This window comes from Suillus fuscotomentosus (genome assembly GCF_016647785.1).
Source record: "Suillus fuscotomentosus strain FC203 chromosome Unknown F5891scaffold_19, whole genome shotgun sequence".
In the NCBI taxonomy this organism is placed as follows: Eukaryota; Fungi; Basidiomycota; class Agaricomycetes; order Boletales; family Suillaceae; genus Suillus; species Suillus fuscotomentosus.
This window is the reverse complement of record NW_024539531.1, coordinates 88,461-112,837: the sequence shown is the minus strand read 5'-3', so window position 1 is coordinate 112,837 and position 24,377 is coordinate 88,461. Positions and strand designations below refer to the sequence as shown.

Genomic DNA, 24,377 nt, shown 5'->3' with positions numbered 1-24,377 from the left:
AGCGTCGAGGACTATGCGCAAGACACAGCAATATGTTTATTCAGGATGGAATTTGAGAACGGTGATGCATTCTCGGAATTGGTAACTTTCATTGTACGCCTCGTAATTGGTCCTACCTACCATTAACTTGGTATCCACCGTACGCACAGCGTATCCGTCTGAATCTGGTGTCATAGCAGCATGTTCAATCATTCCTCATATGCCCGTTGCCTATTACCCTATTACATACAATATAAGTCTACACATAATCCAGTCTATTGTCTATCGGATATCCAAGATGAGGGGATGCGAGTTGAGATAAATAATGTTGTTATCAAGTATGTGAGATGACGAGGTGGTTGGGGAAGACGGCCGTTATTCTTTAATGACGATCGTGGTCTACGGAAGTGTGATGTCGAATGAGATGCAGTAAGAGTTTAAGCCAAGATGCCAGGACAATGCCCAGTCGAGCCCAAGGAGATGGTAGGAATGACATGCTCAATGCAACGCGAGTGCGAAGAGCACTCACAAACGTTACGACCCCTCACCGCTCTCCCTCCTCCAGCGAGGAATCGGCACCCTCAACCGTATCCCGTCCCGCGCATCGTGCGGACTGGGAGGCCTATCGTGTTGAATTGGATGGAAACCGTCGTGCGTGCTAGAATGTCGCCCGCCATGCATAACTGAAAGTGACTCGTCATGCAAGATATGATGTGACCCGTCTTGGAGGATAGGATGTTGCTCATCACGAGGAGAATGTTCACCATCATACGGAGAACGTCTCCCCTCCAGCGCCCTTCCCCGTCTCCCATCAAAACTCAAACGCAACTCAGACCGTCGCGTCTCCTGCCGCACTCCAGATCCAGCAGCCTCCTCATAACTGGGCAAACCCGCTAAACTCGATAGTGGGGGGACACATCCCTGAAACGACACGCGATAGTCGGGTGCTGCATTCGCGTGTACGTTTTCACCATCTAGAACACCACTTGCATTCCCTTCTTGAACCCCTCCCACACTCACTTCGACCCCATCCACACCATCTAACTCCTCCCCACGTGTCCCACCACCACCGCTCGAATTCATCTCCGTAAACCCCCTCTCCCAAATCGCGCTCTCCGGGATCTCAGCAGGAGGTGTATGAGGACTATGTGGTGCAGAATGCATGCCACTAAAATAAGGCGTCTGAGCTCCACTTCCACCAACACTAAACGCAGTGCGCGGACGTGAATGTCCTCCCGCATTCGAGGCCAATCCTTGTGGGTATTCGAGGGGTTGAAGTGGCGATACCAGATTCCCAAATGATCGTGAATGGAGATGGGCTCCTCCACCTATACTCACACCTCCATGCCCAGACGCCCCATACGACCCACTGACGTTCGACATCCCCAATCCGTGTCCATGTGTCATCCCCGCAAGATTGGAATGGCTCCCAGTCCTCGAGCCCCCGCTCAACCACCCAGAAGGAAGCGGCTTCATCGCGACCGTGAGTAACGTGCCTCGCGTGCGGGATGCAGGCGGTGAGTGGGTATACGTTTCAGAGTCTGATATCACTGGATGTCTGTGTGAATCTGGGGCGGAGATGGCTATAGGTGAGCCTATTGCCCCCCGCATACGCCGCTCGGGACTAGGCGCACGAGAAACAAGCCGACTTGGGACTTGGCTCGTAGGATCAGAATTCGGCGATCGTGGATGACCTAAAAGTTCACAATTGACCCAATCGAGTACGCTCTGCGGGAGTGTGTGTGCATGTGCATGCGCATGTGGGTGTGGATGTGAGTGTGGATGTGGTGGTGAGCTCGTTCCTGAACGCGGCGGGAAGGATGCGTTGGTGGCACTTCCTGGCGTGGGGGGAATGTGTGGTGCTGTAGACACATAGGGATTCGCGACGCGCATGGTGGATCCGGCAGGTAGGAAGGCGTTGGCGACACGGTCCCTAACATGAGCGGTGTAACTGGGGAGCATCTCACCTTCCTCCTCGTTGTCTTCTCCTTCTCCGAAGATGCCTGCGCCAGCGCTCTCGCCTTCACCTTGGACGTGATCGCCTAAAACAACGCGGCGGACCCAACGCCCAGCAGCGCGAGCTTCTGTGAGGAGACACCCATCGAGTATGGTTATGGGGAGGCTGCAGCGGAGTTCAGAAGTATGCCCGTCGAGGTTTGACATAAGGATGGACCAGCGGATTCGGTGTGAGATGTGGATTGGGTCAAAAGAATGGGACGGAGGGAGAGTTGGTGGCAGGGTGAGGGAGAGCGGGGAAATGAGGTCTGTTGAGGTGAATTCGTCTAAAGCGACGTTTGGGGGTTCGTCGTGGGAGGGATCGGAATCATGTGAAGGAGCGAAGGAGGAGCTTGCGATTGGATGAGAGTGGGAATGGGAAGAGGACGAAGATGGTATGCTGGGGACCTGATGGAGGGATAGATCGGGTAGATGAAAATTTGGCAGTCTATCCTCCTGAGCAGGGGACGTGGGCACACTGACATCGGTAGCGCCAAAGGGGTGCGATTTGGAACCGGTGCCGATGGGCTGCCTGATGCCATACCAACTTTCGCTGACAAGCTTGAGTTTGCCATTGGTAACTTCGTGTTTTGTAGCCACAACAGCTCTGGTGAATTCGCTCCCCCTTGAAGGAATCTTCACGGTCTCGTTGAGGTTGGTGACGACGCTGAGGACGCGAACACCTTTGACGAGAGGGATAAATTTGCAGAGGGCAGTAACGGTATCGCCGGCAGCCCAAGCGCGATGGGGGAGGACAAGGGTGTACATGAGTTTATCAGGCCATGTGTTCTCGATTTCAAGTGTCTGCTGATACTCGAGCGAGTCTGTTGCGAAACTTCGTATTAGGGAAACAGGGTGGGACGCATGGAGGTTGTGCGCGAGGCCAGGACGGACGGCGGTTGCACGGAGTTTATAGGAGATGAATGATTGAGAAGCAGTGGAAGGGAGGTGTATTGAGGAGGGGAGGGAACCGCCGAGGGCGAGTGAGAATGGGAAAAGGTGTTTGCCTGCTTTGAGGGTATGAGAGTGACGTTTCTCGCCTTCGAGGAAGGACCAATCATATGTGCAGATACTGTATGTCTGGCCAGATGAGTTAAGGGAAATTCTGGGTGAATTTTTCAATCAAAGAAGAAGGTTTACATCAAAGAAAGCACATACGGTTCGTGAAGAGAGGGCGGTACACGGGTTTTGCCACGAAACTGGAGGTTTATTTCTTTGATGGATGTCGCTTCGGAGAGAGTGAGGACGACATGTCCAGAAAGTAAGGCAGGCTCGATGTCTACTGTTGTGCCTTTCAGTGCAAGGACATCAGAATCCAGGATTATGTCTATGCGAGACTTGTCAGGTGGTGGGTGATGATGTGATCTGTCTTGATGGACCATGTCGTCGTGTACGCGACTAAGAGCGGCGTGGAGAGCTGTACTGAGATGATCATCTATGGGAGTAGAAGTAGGAAGTTGAGGAGAAGCCGGGCGTGTTATACTGAATGCCATCTTGGCGGAGAGACCCTGGTTAGGATGAGTTGGAATTACAGACGCGCACTCAGGGCAAGCCAAACTCACCAACTAGCTACAGTTGGTCCTAGTCCTGTAATTTGTGGGAGATCCAAACTTCCTAGTAATTGTGAGCGACAAAGGAAACATCGACCGGGCGAGACTTGAATCATTCTTATAATAAACCTCACCTTTCGTTCGTCCGAACGTTGCCCGCGGCTGAGAGCGAAGCCGGCTGCTAATTCTTGATCCGGTATATGGGATCGACGATCCCTGCGGCACGGCAATACCCGAGTCACAGCTTTGTTTGCAGACTTCCACAGAAACCTGCTCAAATAGAATTGCCATCGAGTCATCGGTCTTCCGTCCTGCAGCGCTTATTGTTCCTCCCATTTACGGGGTTCTACACCGGCGCAACACTTATCGCATAGCTTTGCATTTCTAGCTCGTCGCGTGGACCAGCCTGCACAAAATGAAAGGCACATCCATTGGTAGTAGCCGTCGGTTGAATGCGGATACAAACGCCATCTGCATAAATGACTGTGTACGCTGCGTCACTTATCAGCAGGTGTTATCTTCCTGTCGTTAATCTCTGGCGCGCCCTCCATTTCCAAGATCTCGGTATCATGCTGTATATCAACCAGATCTCGCTAACCACTCACTTGACTTCCATTACAAAGTCTTACCCCCGAACTCTCCCAAGCCCAGGCCCTTTCGAGCTGCTCATCACTGCAATGCAGCCACGTCCTAAGTATTTATTTAAATTTAATCTCGCTTTTAGTCCGGTAACACAAGTAGCCTCGTGTTCATTAGGTCAGAATCTGGAACATGAGCGCGAAGTTCCACCGGAATCCTTTGTGTGCCAGCACACCACGATACTTCCTTCAATGTTAAGTCCTGCACACCCTATTTCACACGCTATCATACTATAATAAGATTGTACATCCCTCTTTCTCCCTTTCTTTCATTCCTCGACTCCAATTTTGCCACCGGTCGTCTACTCACTGGATCACGTTTGTTATCTCTACTGTCGCGGTGTTTTTAGGCCATCTACAATCTGCTTCTCTCTTATCAATCGCCATGGTCCTCGCCATGCCGCCATTGTTGCAAGCAATATCGCTATTTGGCACATGCCCGACCACGAACAAGGTAAGATCGCACGCTTGATGTGCGCCAATCTCACGCTCGATATGCACTTGATATGCGTTGATTGACCTTTAAAGTTTTGACATACCATGGGATTCGGTGGTGTTTTACAAGGCCTGCAGACACTAGCAATGACTCATTCCGCAGCAGCCGTGCTTCGGCCTTCCCTGGATTGGTTTAGACGGGTATTGAGCACTCAGCGCTCAAAGGGTTTCTGAAGACCCTCCTAACGTGGATGTGCTTCAAGAAGCCCCTTGAGCAAAGTCTCGTGGAAATACACAAAAATGAAACGCACGAGGCTCAACGGCTATGCTCATTTCGAACATTCGGAAAAGATGGAGACTGACGAATCGTAAACTTGACAGAATCTATTGCTAGCTATGGGATTCGATGCTGCGCCATTCACATGACGCACGGCTCCAACTTCCCTGACTTTAAAGTTTGAACAAAGCTCTATGTTTGCGCCTGCACCTGCGTTCGGACTACTTCGGACCCGTATTCTTCGGAGATCAATCGGATATTGAAACAGTACTGATTTATTTACAGGTGCGTCATCGGGGGAAACCGGAAAACACTCTGTGGCCGCCGAATGCGCTCAGTTGGACGTTGTGTAGTCCTAGAGGTCGGTTGCTATCGGGTCTTTTATGTGCACCTCTCCAGCTATCCATGCTAGTGGAAGTGCGGCTACCTGGAAGAGGTGCACATAAAGACTATTGGCCCATCCATGCAGACATGTTGCAAAGAATACGGCTGTAATGCGGCAAGCAGGCGAACATTATACGGCCGTTTTACTCATTGTAGTAGAGATCTACATCTAGAATTTCACTCTAAGGCCTGGACGTTCACTCATAAGGGAAAAATGCAAAGCTAAAAGCCTGTCAAGAGATGCGATTTAGCACGTTTACACTACAGTCGAATCTAGGAAATATACAAATGTTCGTATCGTGATGTACATCCTACAAGAAAGTGATCGCTATCTTCAAGTTCAAAATCTCCGACTAGCGCGGCAGTACCCTTGAAACAAGCATGACAGTCCCGGCATTTTATCTGTTAAACTACGGAATACTGATTGATTGCACCGGACGACCCGATGCGATGACCACGTCCTTGCAATACCATCTTACCGACGACGAGTTTCCTTTTTTCATCTTCATCCTAGTCCTGCAATGTGTGGAAATGCCTGGCATCTAGAATATGACGTGGCTTGTATTGCGGATTGGACGGGCAACAACGTCCACACATTCGGGATCCGCTGACCTATTCCTATTCATCCGCCTTGTGCAGTAGCTTCCACTATCCCAACTTATCTGGGATACATCGGCCTTCTTTTGTTTCCCATCCCGCTTCCTTGTCTTCTGCGATGTCACGCTGCTTAATACCATTGATATCATTGGGCGGCTCCGATGACAGTGGACGCCTGGTAAAGTTGAGGATGGCTTATTGTCGTGCCACGAATGTGGGCCCGAATGCGTCATTTCTCGATGCTGTACCTTGCGAGCGGACCCTAGTCAATATGAATGTATAGGAATCAACAACTCATCTCAGAGTTCCCCGGCAATCTAATCCAATTCTCCGGCAAATTGGCGATATTTTCGTCGTGCCACCACTGATGATGTACTTGCCATCCACGAAGAAAATAGCGCAGGACAAGCACGATCATTCGCTACATTCAAATTTAGCGATGGTTCGTCGATCAAAGATCCGAGATCCGCGAGAGGTGAACACTTTTATCACCCATGCATACGAAGGCGCCAACAAGATTCCCGGAGATGGTACGGATATAGCGAGTACCTTAGAGCCAATGATCATCCGGGCGGACCTACTGCCAGGTCGACATATCCAATTCCTGAATGTTTGACCCTGACAAGATCAGCGAGAAGCAGTGTGTTATCGGGCGTCCACGCGAGTGACGTTTCTGGACGTTATGGTTGGCTACGAAGTTTGCGACACAGTTTCTTGTGCCTGTATCCCGAATTTCGACCTCACGGCTTGCAATGAATTGCCCGCTTCTGTAAGCCGTCACTACCTGGAGCCTGCTTTTATATCCTTCCAATCGTTTCAACAGCACATTGTCCTTTGAGCTTCGAACTCCACAAACCACCCGTTCATTGATCCTGTCAGGGCGTCACCATGCGCAGCCAATCAAGGAAGAATGAGACAGCCATTGCCTCGGATTCTTTGGTTGTTGCCAATCTTGAAACTATCGAACGAGTATTCTAATGCCGTTATACTTGGCTAGCGCTGGCATTCTTGTTAGCTGGCCCAGTCGGTTTATCTCGAGACCCCTATCAGGCATCCTAGCTTTGTCAGCAAAACGATAACGGAAGTTGCTATAGCAGACTCGTATGGTGGCCCAAGACATATGGACAATGTCGATTCCTCAGCGCTGGATCATTAGACCGGTAGTTCAGGTGAATGATGCGCTTCTCTACAGAGTTCTCCGAAGCCAACTACCGACTGGACTCGATGGAAGCATTCGATAGGCCGGCTCAGGACGACAGAGATATGAATGCCGTCTGGTAGACCTAGATTCCTTAGCACAGACATCTTATTTTGCATGAATGTCGCCCCATTTGTGAAGTAGATTGGGAGACTCGCCTTATTTGTTGACAGTTGGGCTATCGAGGATGTTATCAGTATTCAGATTTCTAATCGCACTCGTACAGTTCCAAGGTACTGCAAGCAAATCGTGTATACGGGATGTCTCACCCCACGCTTCAGACTCATTTGGTACATGCGACGATGGGTGTACTGGTGTGAAGACACGCCTATGACAGATCGACGGTGCTGCAGTTATATCCCATGAGATACAGATGTAGCTGACCTGCATGACGCGAGTCAGAAGGCTACGATGAGGGTGATGATATCATCCCGATGTCTGAGTGATACTTTACGCTGATACCGATCATTCATCGAGGTTGATTGCGCGGCCAAACCTGGCATACAGTGTAACTTTCAGCTCCTTCATCTCCTTTTCGCATTGTTCCGCGCCTGCTGATAGGTCCAAGATTTGAGCTGATAAAGCTGCCTGATCCTTTTCAAGTCGTTTTATCGCGCGGGGTTGGGGCAGGTGAAGAAAAGATTCGCCGATCTTGTATCTGGTTGATAGACCAACAAAGTTAGTCCTTCTTCTTGCGCGAGCACGGTGTTCAAACGCACAGCACACTTTCATCCTCGTCAGTAAGCTCGAGCTCTGTAGAGAGGTCATCTAATGCTTCTTTCTCTTGCTGGAAGCTATCATGAGACTAGAACAAATGTTTAGCTTCTTGACGCACCTTCAGTTCCTCGAGTCGTTCCTCTATGCTCCTCAGACGAGTGTTCAATTTGGAGAACGTGTTGATACGCTGCTGATCCTCTAAAAGCACTCAATCGACTGGCACCCTGAGTGTCAAAAACTCAGAACGCACCCCATGTAACCTCAGTCCCGTCATCGTTCTCCTCCTCTTCCGCAAGCTTGAATGGATTGATTCAGTGATCCTCGCTTCGTGATGCAATTGTCATACCATCCGCATGTTGTTCATGTTATAAACTTGGTGGTTCGGAAGCACTTGCCAAATTAATATGGTTTTGCCGGCTGAGGGTCGTATTAATATAACTGTGCAGGCTGGCGAAACTCACACTCTTCTACAGCTCTCCTACCTATACACTGCTATCACCACGGAAACGTCGATTTCAACACAAAAATGTCTTCCATCAAGCTTGTTCTGCAAGACCCGGTGATTGTCAGGGATTTCCTACGGACCAGGACGCCATACGAGACAGCAAAGACGGCACTTTTCTTTTATTTCGTCATAACTCAATCTCTCAAGTTCTGCAGGCATGTTCAAGCTCGAGGCATAACTGATTCTCTTAGAGACTCCTGGACATGGACCTACAAAGTGCGTGACTTTCATTTAGTTTTACTGCTATGAAAGCTGACCGAAAGACAGCAAGTATTACTGCTAGCATTGAGAGTACCCTCAGTGCAGAAGGACGTTCAGCAGCAATTGAACAAGGCAAGACTGGATATTGAGGGAAAGCTCGTACCCCAAGGAGTCAATGTTTCGCGGCATCTCGTTCTCCCAGACGAAGGGAAATCCATGGAGTGGATAATAGCAGAGATGGAGAAAATGGATGGCGAATTGGGTACACATGCTGATTGGAAACACGGGAAATTATCAGGAGCAGTCTACCGTGCGTCAATTGCCACAGTCATTCCCTATCTCACCTTATAAATAGATGGGGGGGATGATCTGTCAAGAGTTATTGTCGCTGCTTTCGAGCGTTATACAGTTTCTAACCCCTTACATCCGGACGTCTTTCCTGCTATCCGCAAGATGGAAGCTGAGATCGTCTCAATGTGCCTACGGATGTACAACAACCCGGATGGAGCTGGTACCATGACCTCAGGCGGTACCGAGTCTATTGTCATGGCTATCAAAACTTACAGAGACTGGGCACGAGAAGTTAAGGGTATTACGGAGCCTGAGATGTGGGTATTGCGGCTCATAAGCTGTGAGTTAATCCTAATGTCGATATTACAGGATTGTTCCAGCAACCGCACACGCCGCATTTGACAAAGGCGCAGCGTACATGAAAGTAAAAGTGCACCTGATTCCAGTAGATCCAGTAACTCGAAAGGTAAACATTAAACGCGTTCGTAGAGCCATGTGAGTGTCCCTTACCACGTTAAGGATGTGTTACTCAGATAATTTCCAATAGCAACCGGAACACAATCCTTGTAAGCATCTTCTCTATTATAGCGGTAGTATTGAACGCTGTTGCGCAGCTTGTAGGATCAGCTGTAAATTTCCCGGATGGAAACCAAGACGACATAGTTGTTTTAGGCGAATTAGCTGCAAAGCATAATATTGGTCTGCATGTTGACTGTTGCCTTGGATCCTTCATTGTGCCGTTCCTCGAAACAGCAGGTCTTTCTGACGGAGAAGACGGAGGCGCAAAGTATAAACTCAGTCCATTCGACTTCAGAGTCCGTGGAGTTACTAGTATCAGTTGTGACACTCATAAGGTAAGTTGTCATCATATAATACAGTTGCATGTAATCGATGAAGATATTAATGGCATAATAGTATGGGTTTGCACCCAAGGTCAGACTTCGTTCATGTGCACCTCGTAAATGCTTACCAGATCCTATAGGGGTCTTCTGTAATCATGTACCGCGACGCTGCATTACGACGTCATCAATACTACATCACACCTTACTGGACAGGTTCGTGACATTCTGGCAAACGTTTCTACCAACTTCAGTTCTTTGTAGGTGGAGTCTATGCCAGCCCGAGTTTGTCAGGTTCCCGGTATGTTCATTCCTAGATCCGTTATTTTTACGCCTGAATTTCTATGTACTTAGACCTGGTGCGCTGATCGCGGGAACCTGGGCAGCGATGCAATATATGGGATCAGAGTGCGTATATCTGTTTTTTTTTCCCTCGATCTGTTCTTGTAATCTTTGGGCCCATTTCTTAGTGGTTATCTCAAGTCCTGCCGCGAAATTGTTTCATGCGCGCGTACGATTGCCAATACCATTACAAATTCCATCCCAGAACTATATGTGCTTGGCTCCCCGCCCGCTTCTGTCGTCGCATTCGGGTCCAAGTCGCCTGAGGTGAACGTCCACGAGGTTGGGGATGCGATGTCCAAGAAAGGCTGGCATCTCAATGCGCTGACCGGACCAGCTGCGGTACATATCGCATGCACAGTAGGTCTTCTTGCTTTTTCTCTGCACTCATGGAGATTGAATCACGTGCTTATCTGAAAGCGCCTTACGCTCCCGCTCGTTGATACCTTCATCGCAGATCTCAAGGACTCTGTGCAGCAAGCTAAGTTGGCACCGTCTGGCAAGGGGACAATGGTTGCGCTCTACGGTACGTCTCAAAGATTGATTGATTTTCTTTGTGGCCGAGTTTTGTGCCTTCACAATCATCTCCACAACCTGCGTCTGCTTTTTTGTCCTATAATTTCCACCGTTTTCTGCCATCATCAATGGTCACGATCATGGTGAATATATAATTTGACCCTGCTACTCTTTTCAGGACTTGGACAATCTAGCCCCGTCGGCCCGGACATGGTCAGCGAGGTCGCTACGATGTTCTTGGATACATTGTACAAGGCTTGAGGCAGTGCTCTGATTTTGCTGTGGAAACACGGAGCAGTCTTGTACATGTGGTTTGCATCTTTAGCATATCAGAATGATGTATTGTAATTGATTGTAGGCACCCTAGAACAATTTATCTAATGGCGGGTCACGCATAGTGCGATGGCACCGCTATTTCGTATAGAAATATTCGTGGAGGTTATGCGTTAGCCCACCGACAGAAAATCTTTTGTGTCCCTCATTGGTTTCGAATTAGGCATATTGCAATCATGATCTATTGTAGGCACCAAAGCGTGAGTCTCGCTAGAGGAAGGATAGGGCAGTGTTGAATTGTATCTGATGTATGGTATCTCTTCCCACCACTGCTGTACAGGCGCACCAAACCTCAAAATGCTCCTGACGCCTCATTTTCGGTGTCAAGATCACTAAAAGGGAAGATCGGCATGTCCAGTGTTGGTCGAGGCCTCGCTAGGCTCCGTCGTTTTTTAACTCAAAATTATACATGCGGCTAATATATAACTAGTCTCCGACATCAGCCTGTGAGCCATCTCATTCTGAATCTACGTCCACGACTGACCTCTAAGTAACCTTCTTCAGCTTCCATTCTCAAGGGACTATCGTTCCCTTCTGGTTTGTACCTATCTTATTGGTCATTTGTCGTACCCTGATATTGGAACTCAATTGTTATCTAAACTCTCAATTGGCAATCCTTCTCCACCCGACACGGAGTCCACAGCCCCTCTGTCCACTTGACTCCTTCTTTATGCACTAGAGTTTTGATATCGGCGTTTCCCCATTTATCCGACGGAAAGCACTGAAAGCAAGTACTGGAATATTTGATCGAGGGCCGAGACTCAGGCCTCGGACCTTCTCGACCAGCATAGTCTGGTCTGTATATTCATTCCCGTTTATCGTACGCTGATAACACCACATAGCATTGGAAGAGGCCATAAACGAAATTCGGGTATGGCTTCTCCATGGCAAGGCCTTTCAGGCAGTAGCGCTCGTACTATGTAAAATATGTTTGTGCATCTACAACGTTATACTTATTCTTTCATATACTTACAGACGAATTTCGCTGTGCCTCGAGCGTCAGCATTCGCAAATGGGAATTATACATCAAATCTTTGGCATGCGAATCGTACCATGATGATTTAATCGAACAGGACCCATAACGAGGTTCTAGGCGCAGTACGGAGTACCATCGTCTCTCTTTTAGTTCAATCAGTTCGAATGTCAGGACCTCTGGAGTGCATCAGGTATCATGTTTTCATGCTTTGTCCACCTTAATTATAAGCCCCGAACTCGGAGGAAACGATTCTAGGACATTAGCCTTGCGCGCTTTTGCCCGCCGATGTCACAACCGTATCAAATTGCTCGCGTTGCCATCGGGAATATGAGAATATGATACACAAACGGGTTTCATACATAGTCATATGCCGATAGTCAAGACACAAACTCTCAAGATGATGGGCTCAAGCCCGGGATGGGGATTTGAAAGTATATGGTATAGGCCGGGACTATCCTTAGATTTGATCAACACCCTGATTTGGTACAACTATCATAAATATTTCAAGGAGCAGAGAGGGAATAGCCGTTTCATACACAAAGAACCGTACAGCACATGCTACAAAGTTTGTTGTATGTCGTATGTATGTATGTAATTTGAAGGAGGCGCAACATTATAATGAACACCAGAAAGAAAAACAAATAGAACGAAAAAAAGAAAGACAGAAGGATAACACAAAAATCGTACGGAAACTTGAAAGAACGACGTACGACGACGACAAACAAAGAAACTTGGACATGGAAAAGAATATCATGAATATGTGATGTGTGCACCCGATAAGTAGAACCAATGTACCGCCAAATGCATGTGCGTACAAGAAATGAGACGATAAATGATGTATTTGGATGCTTACTAGCTTGTTCAAGACGCCGTTGGTAGCAAGGCTGGCGGTCTTGGAGGCTTCACGCGGAACTCGCTGATGATGCATATGTGACTATCAAAGCATGTCAGGAAACAAGTCTGTATCCAAAAAGACAGAGAGGAGACGTACTCTGATGGGAAATGAGCATTCGGGAACCCTACCACTTTTTCCAAATACCCTCTGTCTACTTCTCCCAGTACCGCATTCACAGCTAGATTTGCAGTCGAATACCATATATAATCGATCTCGCCTTGGTAGCTTGGCGTATAATTCGTTAACGGGAGTTCACCCGCTGCCGCATTCGCACTTCTGAGCCCCAAACGATGCCGCAACCCATCCGTGGTGTACCGCCCATACAGGTGACTCATAAAGTCTGGGTGGTCGGGTGGCACGCTCCCGTTCGTAAGGAACTCATATACACCCGAAGACGGAACGCTGTTGAAGTCTCCGCAAATGATCAGCGGGATCTTGCTTCCATCGCTGTAGACGGGCGCGCGGGGTGTATCCGGCCTCGGGGGCATCCGTGCAAAGTTCGCAGCGATTTTCTCGATCTCATCAACGAGAAGCGCGACTTGGACGAGCTTGACGTCGCGATACGCAGGATCCCAGTGGATATGAGCATTGGCAAGAATGATGCGAGTGCCCGTTTCCTTCACCTCAAAGAGGCAGATAACGGCAATATGGTCTTTGCCAAGTACACGGTTGAACATGTCATCTGTTTTCTTGAAGTCGGGACGCTGCATTGCGACGGTGCTGAACTCGATGAGGTGACGTTCGACGAGGCAGTATCTGATAGAATGAATAAATAATGTCGGCATGATAATAACTTCAGGTCAACACAAAGAGGGCACTCACTTGTCTGCCTTGTAGAACGTTGCACACCCATCAACCTGCCGACGATCTGCATCACTCATCGTCTTATACCTACTCTTTGGCCAGTAAATTCCCTCATACCCTTGCCCCTGCAAATGCTTCACAAAGTAGTCCTCGTACTGTGCGATATCCACTTCCTGCAGGCACAAAAAGTCGGTATCGTAATTCATTATTTCCGTCAATATCAATTCCTTCCTATAATCCCAGCTGAGTGCCCATGACGGTGTGTATCCGTACAACCGCTCCGTCGCGTACTTCTCACACAGAATGTTGTAGCAGAGAGTACTGAGCGTCTCTGTAGCAGGATCCGCGGCAAGGGCCTCCCGCTCTTGAGGCGAAATGAGCGACTTCCAAAGACGTTCTGGTGGAGGAGATGGGACAGGGCAACTGTCGCGCAGATAAGAAATGAGGGCGGGTGTACCGTCTTTCTGCACAATGGCCTTCAGAGACGTGTCTATGGGATTCCCCTCGACGCCGATTGTCTGTAGCTGGTGCAGACTGCCTAGTTCAGCTGGCAGGGTCACAAGATGGTTGTCAAACAAGTATAACTCCTTCAGCTGGGTGAGCATGCCGAGCTCAGCAGGAACTGTTGAGAGGTTATTTCCACTAAGATCGAGGAGTTCAAGGTGACGGAGCTTCGCAATTCCGGCAGGTATAGAGGTGAGGGCATTGTGGTTGAGATAAAGGTTGATGAGGAAAGTGAACTTGAAGAGGCCAGAAGACGGTGGGATGTTTTTAATATTGATGCCACCCATGTCAAGAGAGTTCCAGGTGTTCTGTGGGGGTTTGGCGGTAGGCCGTGGGGCCTCGGCAATAGGAGCAACAGTGGACGAAGGGTGATTGACCACAGAATTTGCGACGCCTGGTGAGCTCTCGCCGGCACTCAAGGCGGGGGTGGAGGATAGAGCTGGTGTTCCGGGTGGGTCTTTCGAGGAGGATTCTGTGATGTCGACGCTTGTGCTCATACTGGGCTTGACAAGGTTGGGATTTGTGATAGGGATAGCGGATTTAATGACCGTGCGTGATGCCATTGCGCTAGCGCGGGCACGGTGATGTGAAGACCGAGAGGACCTGATCATCTTTGTATGACGTATTATAAGATTGAATTAAATGGAGTGCTGTTCAGCGTACCTCACACTTCAGAAGTTGCTGCTGCCAATGGGGTGTTATGATCTGGCTGCCAACGCTTCCTGGTGATGCCTGGCCCATATGCTGCGGGTGGATGTGACCATTGGGTGGAGAAGGGTAATGAGACAAAGAATTCTGGTGCTGGTGGGGAGGGAGCGGGGGGTGTGAAAGGGGATGATGCGGGTGATGCTGAATAGGATTCACAGCACCATTTGTATAGAGCGGGTAACCTGGGGATGGTGGAGGTGGACCTATGCTCTGCTGTGGGTGATGCGTATGTGTGTGATTGACATTTCGAGACCAAGGGGACTGGTCTTGAACATTAACATGGTGTGGGTGGGCGAGTTTGTGTGAGATTGCGGGCGACTGCGAAGGGTAGAACATCGCATCTGGGCCAACGCAATATCACACGCAGGAAATATGCACTGTAATGAGACCTCTACACGTCGGACGTCAGTATTACACGATAGTATAAGCAAAATGAGAGAGACAGTTTCAAGTGCCTTTGACAAGTATCTTGCTCGCTGCTGTCGTCGTCGTGCTCGTCGTTGTCGTCAGTGAAGTCGGTGGAATGGAAACAATAATTCAAGTCAAAAGCTCGACCAGGGGACACTGCCACTGTTACGCCGGCGACGGACGGCGTGACCGGGGTCACTCATGTCTTTGCAGTGTGCACAGCCACCGTTAATCGCTAAAGTAATATGCTCGATCGCGAATAAGGATTATGGATGCTCGTACGATATGCTTTTATTGAAACTTATAAGACACCATTCTATTGCAACAACTTTTCTTCTCATTCCACCATGTCCATCTACCAAGCAACAACATCTGCACCAGTTAACATCGCCTGCATAAAGTGATCATTAATACTATCTACGTGCTCAGACAAGATCTAATCTATTATACGATTGTAGATACTGGGGAAAGCGCAATGAGTCGCTCATCCTGCCCACCAACTCCTCTCTCTCCGTTACTCTGAGCCAGGATAACCTCAGGAGCACAACCACTGCACGCGCTGATCCTTCCTTTGCTGCTGATTGCCTCTGGCTCAATGGCAAGGTGGACCCAATCAAACCTGGCGGTCGTCTCCACACGTGCATCTCCGAAATGAAGCGTCTGCGTACAGCCTTTGAGGCAGCAAATCCAGATCAACCAAAGGTGCGGTTTCTCCACAGACCCTCACACTACATCACTGACACACACCTAGATCGCCTCCTTCAACGTGCACATTTGTTCATTTAACAATTTCCCCACTGCAGCTGGTCTTGCTTCATCCGCTTCAGGCTTTGCAGCCCTCGTATATGCACTTGCCAAACTCTACGCCCTCCCTCAAACCCCTGAAGAGCTCAGCCTCATCGCCCGTCGTGGATCCGGTAGCGCATGTCGCTCCCTCTTCGGTGGCTTCGTCGCCTGGGATATGGGCAGCGACGACGTAACCGGGCTAGACAGCAAAGCCCGTCAAGTCGCCTCAGAGTCCCACTGGCCCGAGATGGAAGCCCTCATCTGTGTCGTCAACGATGCCAAGAAAGGCACTAGTAGTACCAGTGGCATGCAACGCACCGTCGTTACTTCCGCACTCCTCCAGCACCGCATTGGATACGTCGTTCCCTCCCGCATGGCAGACATCGAGAGTGCCATCGCAGACAAGCGTTTCGGTGACTTTGCGGAGATCACCATGAGGGACTCGAACCAGTTCCATGCTGTCGCTCTTGACACTTACCCGCCCATTTTCTATATGAACGATGTCAGTCGTGCCATTATCGCTATCATCACCGAGTACAACCGGCTCTCGGATCAGCCCAAGGCTGCCTACACATATGATGCAGGCCCAAACGCCGTTATCTATGCGCTCACACCCAATGTCCGTGAGATAGCACAGCTTGTTCTGTACTACTTCCCTCAAGCAGAGAAGGTCATCATTGGAGGACAGGAAGTAGAGGCTGCGTTGCCGGAGGGATTCAATGAGGCTGTTGCTAAGCGATGGGAGGTGGGCTCTGTTAAGGGGCTTATTCACACCCGCGTAGGTGACGGCCCCCGCGTTTTGAGCGACAGCGAGGCATTGCTGAACGCACAGGGCATCCCCAAAGTGCTTGCCTGAATAAAATAGAAACAAATGATCCTTTGTATCTTCGTGGAACAGTCAGCCTTAATGTAGAACGTGTTGCAACAATAGATGTACCACAAAAACAAATCAACTCATTACCCGTGCATCGCCCTAAATCTCGGATGAAGTCGTCTACCTGCACGTCAAAATCGCACTCTGTCAACATATATATAGCAACCGACGGTCTTGAAGCTTTGAAGTGGAAAGATCATGTATTCGCAGTTGCAACATCTAATCGATGACGCCTTTCATCCAAGAGACGAGTTACTATCTTGCAACAATACCTTTCGTTTAAATCTGCATGGGGGGCATCCAATCCAAAAATTGCTGAATATTGCGCAAGAGAGGATAGTTCAACCGCTCAGGGTTATTCCAAGGCTTGCCCCAATCGTACGAATGTCGAATTCATCCTGAACCCTCAGATCTCGACGTTCAACGTTTCAAATAATCTTGACAACATGCCAAGCGTATGTGGCCTCTAAATCATACCTATCTGAAACAACCTACAAATCCCAATAAAACACAACTTCAAAACACGAAAACAGAACAAAAAGGTGTCAATCACACACCACCAACCTCATATCCCGTCCTCCGCATCAACCATATCTAAAAGCGAACCTATGGGCTGTTTCCCATCATCCCCCACAAACTGCAATAAACTCTCAAACACCTCCGTACGCTGCCTGAACCGCTCAGGTGACAGCGGCTTTGTCGAAGCGTCCCGCAACGCAGCCTCCACGGGATCTTCTTCCATCAAAAGCACTGCGTGCCGCCGCTTCTGTCCACTAGAGGTCACAGCGGTTGACGTGCTCGCATCAAGCATCTCGTCCTCATCTTCATCATCCAGTCGACTCGTCCAGGCTTCGTCGGGCGTGTTCGGACGTGAACGTTTTTTCGGTGGCTCTTCGAGCAGACTTGTAGTAGTTTCTTTAGGTGTGCTTATAGACTCTGCGGAGCCATCATCCGTGGTAATGGGAGTCGAGAAGAGATGCCCCAGGAGTGCCCTGAACACACTCGTCTCCTCTGGGTTTGTGTGGTCCACCACCGCAGACACTTGCGTTTGCAGAAAGCGTAGCGCTTTAACTGCGGGTTGTTCTTCACACATTTCTCGGAACCTATACACATTCACCATAAGCATATCCTTCTGAAGAGGCTCATAACCTACTGCTGTTGTCGGATCTGGTATTTTGCTCGCCTAATAATTTCCTCGGGTGCAGCTCTGAAGAGTAAACACACGCGTCATTAACACCGTAGAGCGGACTACAGCAATGCTTCTCACCTCAATAGCTTCATAGTCCAAAAATCATCCAGCCTCATCTCCTTCGATATCCTGCTCGGACGATCGTCATCACCTCCCCTCGGACGCTCGTCATCCCCACCTCCGTCTACCTCCGTCTCCACATCCTGCCACCGGCTCATTCACCTCCCCTGCATTTCCGCCATGCATAAATACACGTTTCATCCCCTCATCGTACACTACTTGATGTGCATATCGTGGAAGAGGAACTTCGGCAGGCTCTCCGCCTTCCTGCATCACTTCGGGCAATATTTTTGTCCACTTTCCGGGTTTGGAAGGGTGCACGTACTGATACACCCAATTTGGTGTATCGGCGCGTAAGCTAGTAAGAGCACAAGTGGGCTGCACGCGAGTCAGCCCACAGAATCTAGATAAAGTGCTTGATTTAGAGCAGCTGGGTAGAAATGGGATCGATTGCATACACATAAATCTCTTTCAACCGTCCGTCGATGATCGCCCGCTGAGTGAAACATGCGTCGGGACCCCCACTTGTGCTGAAATTGCTGAACAATTCCGTCACCGTGTTGCTCGCGATGTCGTAGGCGTACATGTCGGACAGATACTTGTCATCACGCTGCCCCGCGAAAATAAAAAGAGTGTGCGACATTGGGTCGAGAACCATCGAATGGCCTATCCTTCTTCAGTATGCCGGACATTATACACATGAGACGAAATAGACTTACCAAAGCGGGGCGAGATGGGCGGCTGTACAGACGATGACATTGACAACGCAGGTTGGGGTCTGCAGACGCAATGAGAATGACAAAAACAGCCAATAATGGCAATACTCGCTGTAGAATTTTCCATTTGCTTGTGCGGACGTTATAGCTATACATGCCAGAGTACTTCGGCGAATCCCAATCGCCATCGACAACTCGCCCCCCGGAAACATACAATATCTGCGCCTCACAATCCATCACCATTTGGTGGTCGAAAATGAGTGGTGGGCCACCAGAGGACTAGCATCATCGGTTTAAAAAAAATGCAAAGCCAGCTCTACCACTCACCGCCGTATCAAATGACAACAAATCCCATTTCCCAACATCCAATCCTCGCGTATGATACCGGTAAAACTCCGAACAGTATGGAGTAGACCTAGACCCGTCCGGTATCTCACCCGCTCTTCTTAATAGTTCTTGATGATCCTCCGGCTTCAAGATATCTCCATCGCCAAGTCGACCCAGGAGATAGATGCACCCCGATTTCGTATCATAAACCATCTTGTGACAAGATCTAGCGATAGGTCCGTTCTTCTCGATAGAGGTACTATGACTTATTACGCGCCATCGCTCAGCGCTCACGTCGTACACCCAGAAATCGTCCAGGCTTTTCTGCCCGTCCCAGCCTCCAAGGAGGTAGATGAGGCCATTTTCAGGGTCGAGTGCCATTGCATGGCCACCGCGTTTGCTCGGAGCGTCACCGTCTGCGTCCACACCGTGGAGACGTTTCCACTGCGAGTGTGGTTGACAAAATTGGATATAAGCATCTAGAAGGCCAGCTGAAGATGCTTCAGACAGAAGTGTTTCGGAACCAGTCCAAGCCCCTTGAAGAACGAGGCTCGAGTACAAGGCTGTCACGACAGGGTGCTCCACCTGAATGTTCGAGCGCGCCAGGATGTTTTGATATGGTGTTAGCAACCTCCGCTGCCTCAAGTGCTTCAGCACGTGGCGAAGCACTATGGTTTCTCGATACTAAAATTGTTCATTTAGTGAACATACGTGTGATAAAAGTTAGGTATCAAACCTCCTCGTATCGCGAGCGGATATTGTCGACATACAGAGGATCGGCTATGCCCGAAACAGAGACATACCAGATTGAAATATGGAAGCTCATCCCATGCGCTCTAACCGATGTACAGATTTAGCACAAACAAACAAATTCAACATGCCCGCTTACGAAACTGGTACGATCTTGATGTACCGTGTCGGAAAACAAATGCCCTCGCCATTCACATGTTTCAAAGGAAATGTTTCGGATATCGTATCGTCCTTGAGCTGTGTGTGCAGCGCCTGCACCATATGGTGTGGATTCAGGCCTACATAAACCCTGAACTCCCTCATATTACAAGGATGTTCTGTTGAATTTGTTCAGAGCCTGGATGTCGAAGGAGTGAGCTCACATACTCCTGTGAAACTTCATCCACCAAACTTAGTTTGTGCATCGATGACAAGTTGGGTCGGCGTCACCTTTCCAAATGTTATACTCTCTTCATTTCATCAAGCGCGGGTACGTCAGCGCGTGCGAGATCGTGAAGCGTAGCAGTTACTCAACTGACAACACTGAGTACTTCTAACTTCAGCAGGATCCATTGTTTTGCTGTAGGTAATTGTTGTGCGCCGCTCCATCTACTTGTTGGGTCCTGTGGGGTGTCCACCAGTATGTTTTCTGGAACGTAGTTCCCGCTGTGCTCCGAGCATCCGGCAACGGTGTAAGTCATAGCCTGTGCAGGAGGCATAGTTGATGGGCTTGAGGTCGCCCAAGTGGCAGCCATGAACGGTTTAATCTTTGGTGAAAGTGACTAGCTGAGAATAAGATGACAAGTTACCAATGACTAAAAGAAACGTCACGGCTCCACACGTGACCGTTTCAGAGCTTGATGCAGGCCTACATCCCGTTTCGTCTTTCTATACCGAAGTGTAATGAGATCTGGGTGTTACAGGGGTTTCCCAATCTCCCGGGGTACGCTTTTCGTATTGGAGGTGCTACAGAGCTTCTTCTGCAGGTTGTTTACCCCAAGTTGTGTCCACACAAGGGCGTTGGTCCTCAGATGCTTTCCTCGACTATTGGCGACGTATTGATACCATCCTCCCTCTCTTCATGGCCTCTTCGGCTAACACGCAGCGCTTGTTTGATCTAGACAGAGTCACGGACTCTTTTGCTCGACGTAATCATTACCTATCTCGTGCCGCCCCTTCATCTTAATACACTGTCTGTCCATTACAGTTGTCTTACGGGTTCTCCTCATCTCCATCACGCAATATATCACTTCTCCTCGCATGTTCTCCATGTTCAGCTTTTGTTTCTCGGTACTAAAGATGTTTATTTAGTGAACATACGCGTGATAAAGGTGGTATCAAACCTGCTCGTATCGCGAGCGGATATTGTCGACATATAGAGGATCGGTTATGCCTGCATACCAGATTGCAATATGAAAGCTCACTGCCGCATGCACTCTAACCGATGCACAAATTTAGCACAAACATGCCCACTTACGAAATTGGCACGATCTTGATGTATCGTGTTGGAAAGCAAATACCCTCGCTATCCACATGTTTCAAAGGAAATGTTTCGGATACCGTATCGTTCTTGGGCTGAGTGTTGTACTCCGAGTATCCGGCAATGGTGTAAATCATGGCCTGTGCAGGAGGCATAGCTGATTGGCTTGAGGTTGCCCAAGTGGCAGCCATCAACGGCTCAATCTTTGGTGAAAGCGACTAGTTGAAGATGACAAGTTGCCACTGACTGGACATGTTCGGAAGAACGTTACGGTTCCACACGTTGAGAAGGTCGGGAACGGGATAATGTTGGCAAAACGGTTTGACCACTGTTGCGATGTTCATATATGAGAAACGGGAAACTTCATCATATCAATTATCTACGAATAAAGCACCTAAAAGTCAATCCACCAGGCGTTAGTACGTACAAAGTACTGCATGTACTTATAAGCTCAAGATATACGATATTGTGGTCAGTAAGATGAAGCAGGGTAACATAATCTACCTTCCATGCTAAACTGCTCTATGCACAACTTAGGAATTCTGTTCGTCAACAGTCTGCATAATCCAAGCCTCGGAGGCGACAAACTGCTGGGTAGGGACACCTAACTCGAGGAGCTTGGAGTAAGCGGCAGAGAAACTAAGACTGTGTTAGTATATGAATGCACCGATTATTAAGCGACGCACTCCTTGAAGAACAGGTCAACGTCGTCAGCGTAGGCCTTTGCATACTTCTTGAAACTCTTGTCCTGTGTAAGAACGTAGTCCGTTCTGAAAGACTTTCAGCCAATGTTGACGATGCATACTTAGAAAAACATACGGGAGCATCATAAGCGATTTGGTCTTCTTGTCCTCAAGCTGCTTAGGTCCGTTCCACTTCTTCCACACCCACCTGTCCCAACAATTTATCAGCACTTCTTCCTTCAAGAGGGGACCATATGCTTACTTCTCATCGAACAAGAGTTTGTAGAAGTCATTGGTGAACGTGGTGGGAGAGAAGGTCCAAGGTCCATCATAACCAGAGCTGGATAGAATTGAATCAGTAACAGAAAGGAAAATACAGTGAAGGCTATACCGGTCGGTGTGGCAACGGCCGAGAGCATGGGCACCGCAGAGAGCAACAATTTCTTGGTCGTCGAAGCTGCAGGTATGGCGTCAGTCTCCCGAGAATTTTGCCACATAAATGGGCTCACCCCATACGGTAGAAAATCTGGCCTGAATGTCAACTTGCATTTGATTGTAAATGAAAATCACATACATCCCGAATATGCGGCGCCCCTTGGGAGGCGTCAGGAAGACGGCCATCAGGGGGTACGTGGGATTCAAAGCCATCAATGCGACCAGGTCTCCAAGGAACCTTTGGGCCAGCCATTTCCTGCACAGCAGCGACACCAGCAAGCGTCCACAAGTCACCGTAGCTGATCCAGCTAAACTCTTGCTTAATCTTCTCTAGCACTTCACGAGCGACGTGAAGACCCGCGTTAGCTCCGTGGAGTGACTCGGGCTGGAAACGCATGGTCGCGTAATTGCTACGTTTTATTGTATAATTACGTCAATGATAAGGCGGCTTCTAATCGGCCTACAGGAAGAACTGACCTTCCGCCAGTGCCAGTAGCCTTGTCGTATGTGCCAGAGGCATGCCATGCCAGACGGACAACTACAGGGCCGAAAGAGCCATCTACGAAAGCAGTATGAGAACATGAACCAAACCAGGCGCTTAAATACTGTACTATCGTAGTCATCAGCATCATCAATCACCTCGGCGATACGGTTGTACACCTGAAACACAAAAGATTAGCTCCAGCTAGCATCCACAGAAAGGTTAGAACAGACTTTCTGGTAGTCTTCCTTAGTCGGGACAAAGTTTGTGGCAACCTTTGCTGACTGAGCCGCAGACTTCAGCGCACTAGAAGTCACTTTCGCCGTCTCCGAAGATGAATCATACAAGTAGTATGCAACACCACCACCAAGAATGACGGCACCAAGGCCGACGTAGAGACCAGTGTTGGACTTGGCTGTTGGAGGAGCTTCCGTTGAATACTTGCGGAAGGAAGACGTGCGCAGCTGAGGCCTTTTGAAGGATGCAGACAAAGCCTGCCTGCGAAGTGGTGCACGAATCGCGGCGAAAGACATGGTGGGGGAATAAAGCAAAATTTAAAAACTGGATAGAGATGGGAAGACGCACTGAATATTAATGGTTGAATCACGCGTTGACCGCCTGCCTGCAGAAATATAATACCTGTAAGGGTTTACATAATCCTTTATCGGTTCTCTGCTAGCCAATTGTGCTCTGCCATTTAGACAACGCGACGAGCCCCATTAGGCCCCATTAGGATATCAAGTATTTGTGGTGAGGGGACTCATCAATCATCGAGGCTTCTGGCTAATGAAAGCTTAGCCGACATTGGGCCCCTTTGACGTTTGCGACGGACGAGCGCTATATTAATGATCTTCTTCAACACCTTCACACGCCTCGGATACATCTCACACCACACGCATACGCGACAAGCCTCAAAGTCATCTATAAGTAGCTGATCTTCACAAGCCTTCCTTGTCATCGAGTCGTCAGTTCACCCAGCTCCGCACAATGCGCAAAAACATTTGTCATTGGTTGGCAATCTTACACAAACATGAACTTCGCTTTGTCAACCTTAGAGAGGGTGCCCGGCCACTGGCATGTCAACGGGGATCTTTATTTGTTATACGAGCACGTATCATAGACTGCACAGCTGCTGCGGAATCCTTGGGAGATCCGGCGAAGCAAGTTCCTGAAGTTGACGAAGTCGAACGACCGAGTTCCACCTTCAGCGCTTCAGCGGCGGTACTTGACTGAGTCCCGACTCCCGAGCATCCGTCGACAACACAACTAAATCGGCTTCTCTTGAGTTGCATCGCCTCCAGGCTCTGAGCGCCTTCGCTCTCAATTCCAAATGTGGACCGCCATGGGCGGTGTGCACTGTCACTGGTCAGTCTGTCACTGGAAACTTGAAGCTAAGCGCTTTACCCCTTGCAGTGCTTTAAATTTGCTTTACATCACATGATTCAGAAGATTACAGGCACCGCCTTCGCTAACTTACTTCGCAATATTGGCTCAGCCCTGCTTAGCCTCTTTGATTCGCGTCTCC

At 49.0% G+C, this 24,377-nt stretch overlaps 8 protein-coding genes across 8 annotated transcripts; 2 read left to right on the top strand and 6 right to left on the bottom strand.

Moving 5' to 3' along the window:
- Nucleotides 1–319: 319 nt before the first annotated feature.
- Nucleotides 320–3,759, bottom strand: F5891DRAFT_189774 (uncharacterized protein). The gene is made up of 2 exons (XM_041370845.1): nt 3,133–3,759; nt 320–3,079 (listed from the first exon to the last, which is right to left on the bottom strand). Exons 1-2 carry the CDS (start codon nt 3,465–3,467, stop codon nt 514–516), a joined length of 2,901 nt encoding a protein of 966 aa, XP_041227456.1. The 5' UTR covers nt 3,468–3,759; the 3' UTR covers nt 320–513.
- A 3,709-nt stretch (nt 3,760–7,468) lies between these two features.
- On the bottom strand, nt 7,469–8,491 carry F5891DRAFT_189517 (Prefoldin subunit 4). Its single transcript, XM_041370844.1, has 5 exons — nt 8,117–8,491; nt 8,021–8,066; nt 7,889–7,968; nt 7,773–7,840; nt 7,469–7,711 (listed from the first exon to the last, which is right to left on the bottom strand). Exons 1-5 carry the CDS (start codon nt 8,132–8,134, stop codon nt 7,519–7,521), a joined length of 405 nt encoding a protein of 134 aa, XP_041227455.1. The 5' UTR covers nt 8,135–8,491; the 3' UTR covers nt 7,469–7,518.
- On the top strand, nt 8,194–10,891 carry F5891DRAFT_1025923 (PLP-dependent transferase). The gene is made up of 13 exons (XM_041361395.1): nt 8,194–8,491; nt 8,543–8,786; nt 8,832–9,084; nt 9,137–9,262; nt 9,315–9,333; nt 9,382–9,621; nt 9,683–9,700; nt 9,750–9,822; nt 9,871–9,907; nt 9,961–10,014; nt 10,077–10,308; nt 10,369–10,474; nt 10,643–10,891. The coding sequence occupies exons 1-13, from the start codon at nt 8,297–8,299 to the stop codon at nt 10,723–10,725; spliced, it is 1,680 nt and encodes a 559-aa protein (XP_041227454.1). The 5' UTR covers nt 8,194–8,296; the 3' UTR covers nt 10,726–10,891.
- A 1,305-nt stretch (nt 10,892–12,196) lies between these two features.
- F5891DRAFT_1025909 (Endonuclease/exonuclease/phosphatase) lies at nt 12,197–15,231 on the bottom strand. The gene is made up of 5 exons (XM_041361394.1): nt 15,128–15,231; nt 14,640–15,075; nt 13,491–14,587; nt 12,765–13,424; nt 12,197–12,707 (listed from the first exon to the last, which is right to left on the bottom strand). Exons 2-5 carry the CDS (start codon nt 15,018–15,020, stop codon nt 12,635–12,637), a joined length of 2,211 nt encoding a protein of 736 aa, XP_041227453.1. The 5' UTR covers nt 15,021–15,075; nt 15,128–15,231; the 3' UTR covers nt 12,197–12,634.
- Nucleotides 15,232–15,339: 108 nt separating this feature from the next.
- On the top strand, nt 15,340–16,856 carry F5891DRAFT_1025906 (Diphosphomevalonate decarboxylase). The gene is made up of 3 exons (XM_041361393.1): nt 15,340–15,492; nt 15,551–15,794; nt 15,844–16,856. The coding sequence occupies exons 1-3, from the start codon at nt 15,365–15,367 to the stop codon at nt 16,732–16,734; spliced, it is 1,263 nt and encodes a 420-aa protein (XP_041227452.1). The 5' UTR covers nt 15,340–15,364; the 3' UTR covers nt 16,735–16,856.
- Nucleotides 16,857–16,901: 45 nt separating this feature from the next.
- Nucleotides 16,902–20,653, bottom strand: F5891DRAFT_1025898 (Muskelin N-terminus-domain-containing protein). The gene is made up of 12 exons (XM_041361392.1): nt 20,309–20,653; nt 20,224–20,243; nt 19,934–20,088; nt 19,781–19,880; nt 19,045–19,728; nt 18,830–18,996; nt 18,721–18,779; nt 18,460–18,667; nt 18,152–18,404; nt 18,020–18,129; nt 17,906–17,959; nt 16,902–17,855 (listed from the first exon to the last, which is right to left on the bottom strand). Exons 1-12 carry the CDS (start codon nt 20,526–20,528, stop codon nt 17,318–17,320), a joined length of 2,568 nt encoding a protein of 855 aa, XP_041227451.1. The 5' UTR covers nt 20,529–20,653; the 3' UTR covers nt 16,902–17,317.
- Nucleotides 20,654–20,683: 30 nt separating this feature from the next.
- Nucleotides 20,684–21,408, bottom strand: F5891DRAFT_1277348 (uncharacterized protein; the record flags this gene model as incomplete). The annotated part of the gene is made up of 3 exons (XM_041370264.1): nt 20,684–21,066; nt 21,117–21,210; nt 21,251–21,408. The coding sequence occupies 3 exons, from the start codon at nt 21,406–21,408 to the stop codon at nt 20,986–20,988; spliced, it is 333 nt and encodes a 110-aa protein (XP_041227450.1). The 3' UTR covers nt 20,684–20,985.
- Nucleotides 21,409–21,534: 126 nt separating this feature from the next.
- On the bottom strand, nt 21,535–23,612 carry F5891DRAFT_189050 (heme peroxidase). Its single transcript, XM_041370842.1, has 10 exons — nt 23,086–23,612; nt 22,983–23,031; nt 22,849–22,930; nt 22,511–22,781; nt 22,446–22,462; nt 22,328–22,393; nt 22,199–22,276; nt 22,073–22,144; nt 21,940–22,023; nt 21,535–21,892 (listed from the first exon to the last, which is right to left on the bottom strand). The coding sequence occupies exons 1-10, from the start codon at nt 23,383–23,385 to the stop codon at nt 21,787–21,789; spliced, it is 1,125 nt and encodes a 374-aa protein (XP_041227449.1). The 5' UTR covers nt 23,386–23,612; the 3' UTR covers nt 21,535–21,786.
- Between the last annotated feature and the right edge of the window lie 765 nt (nt 23,613–24,377).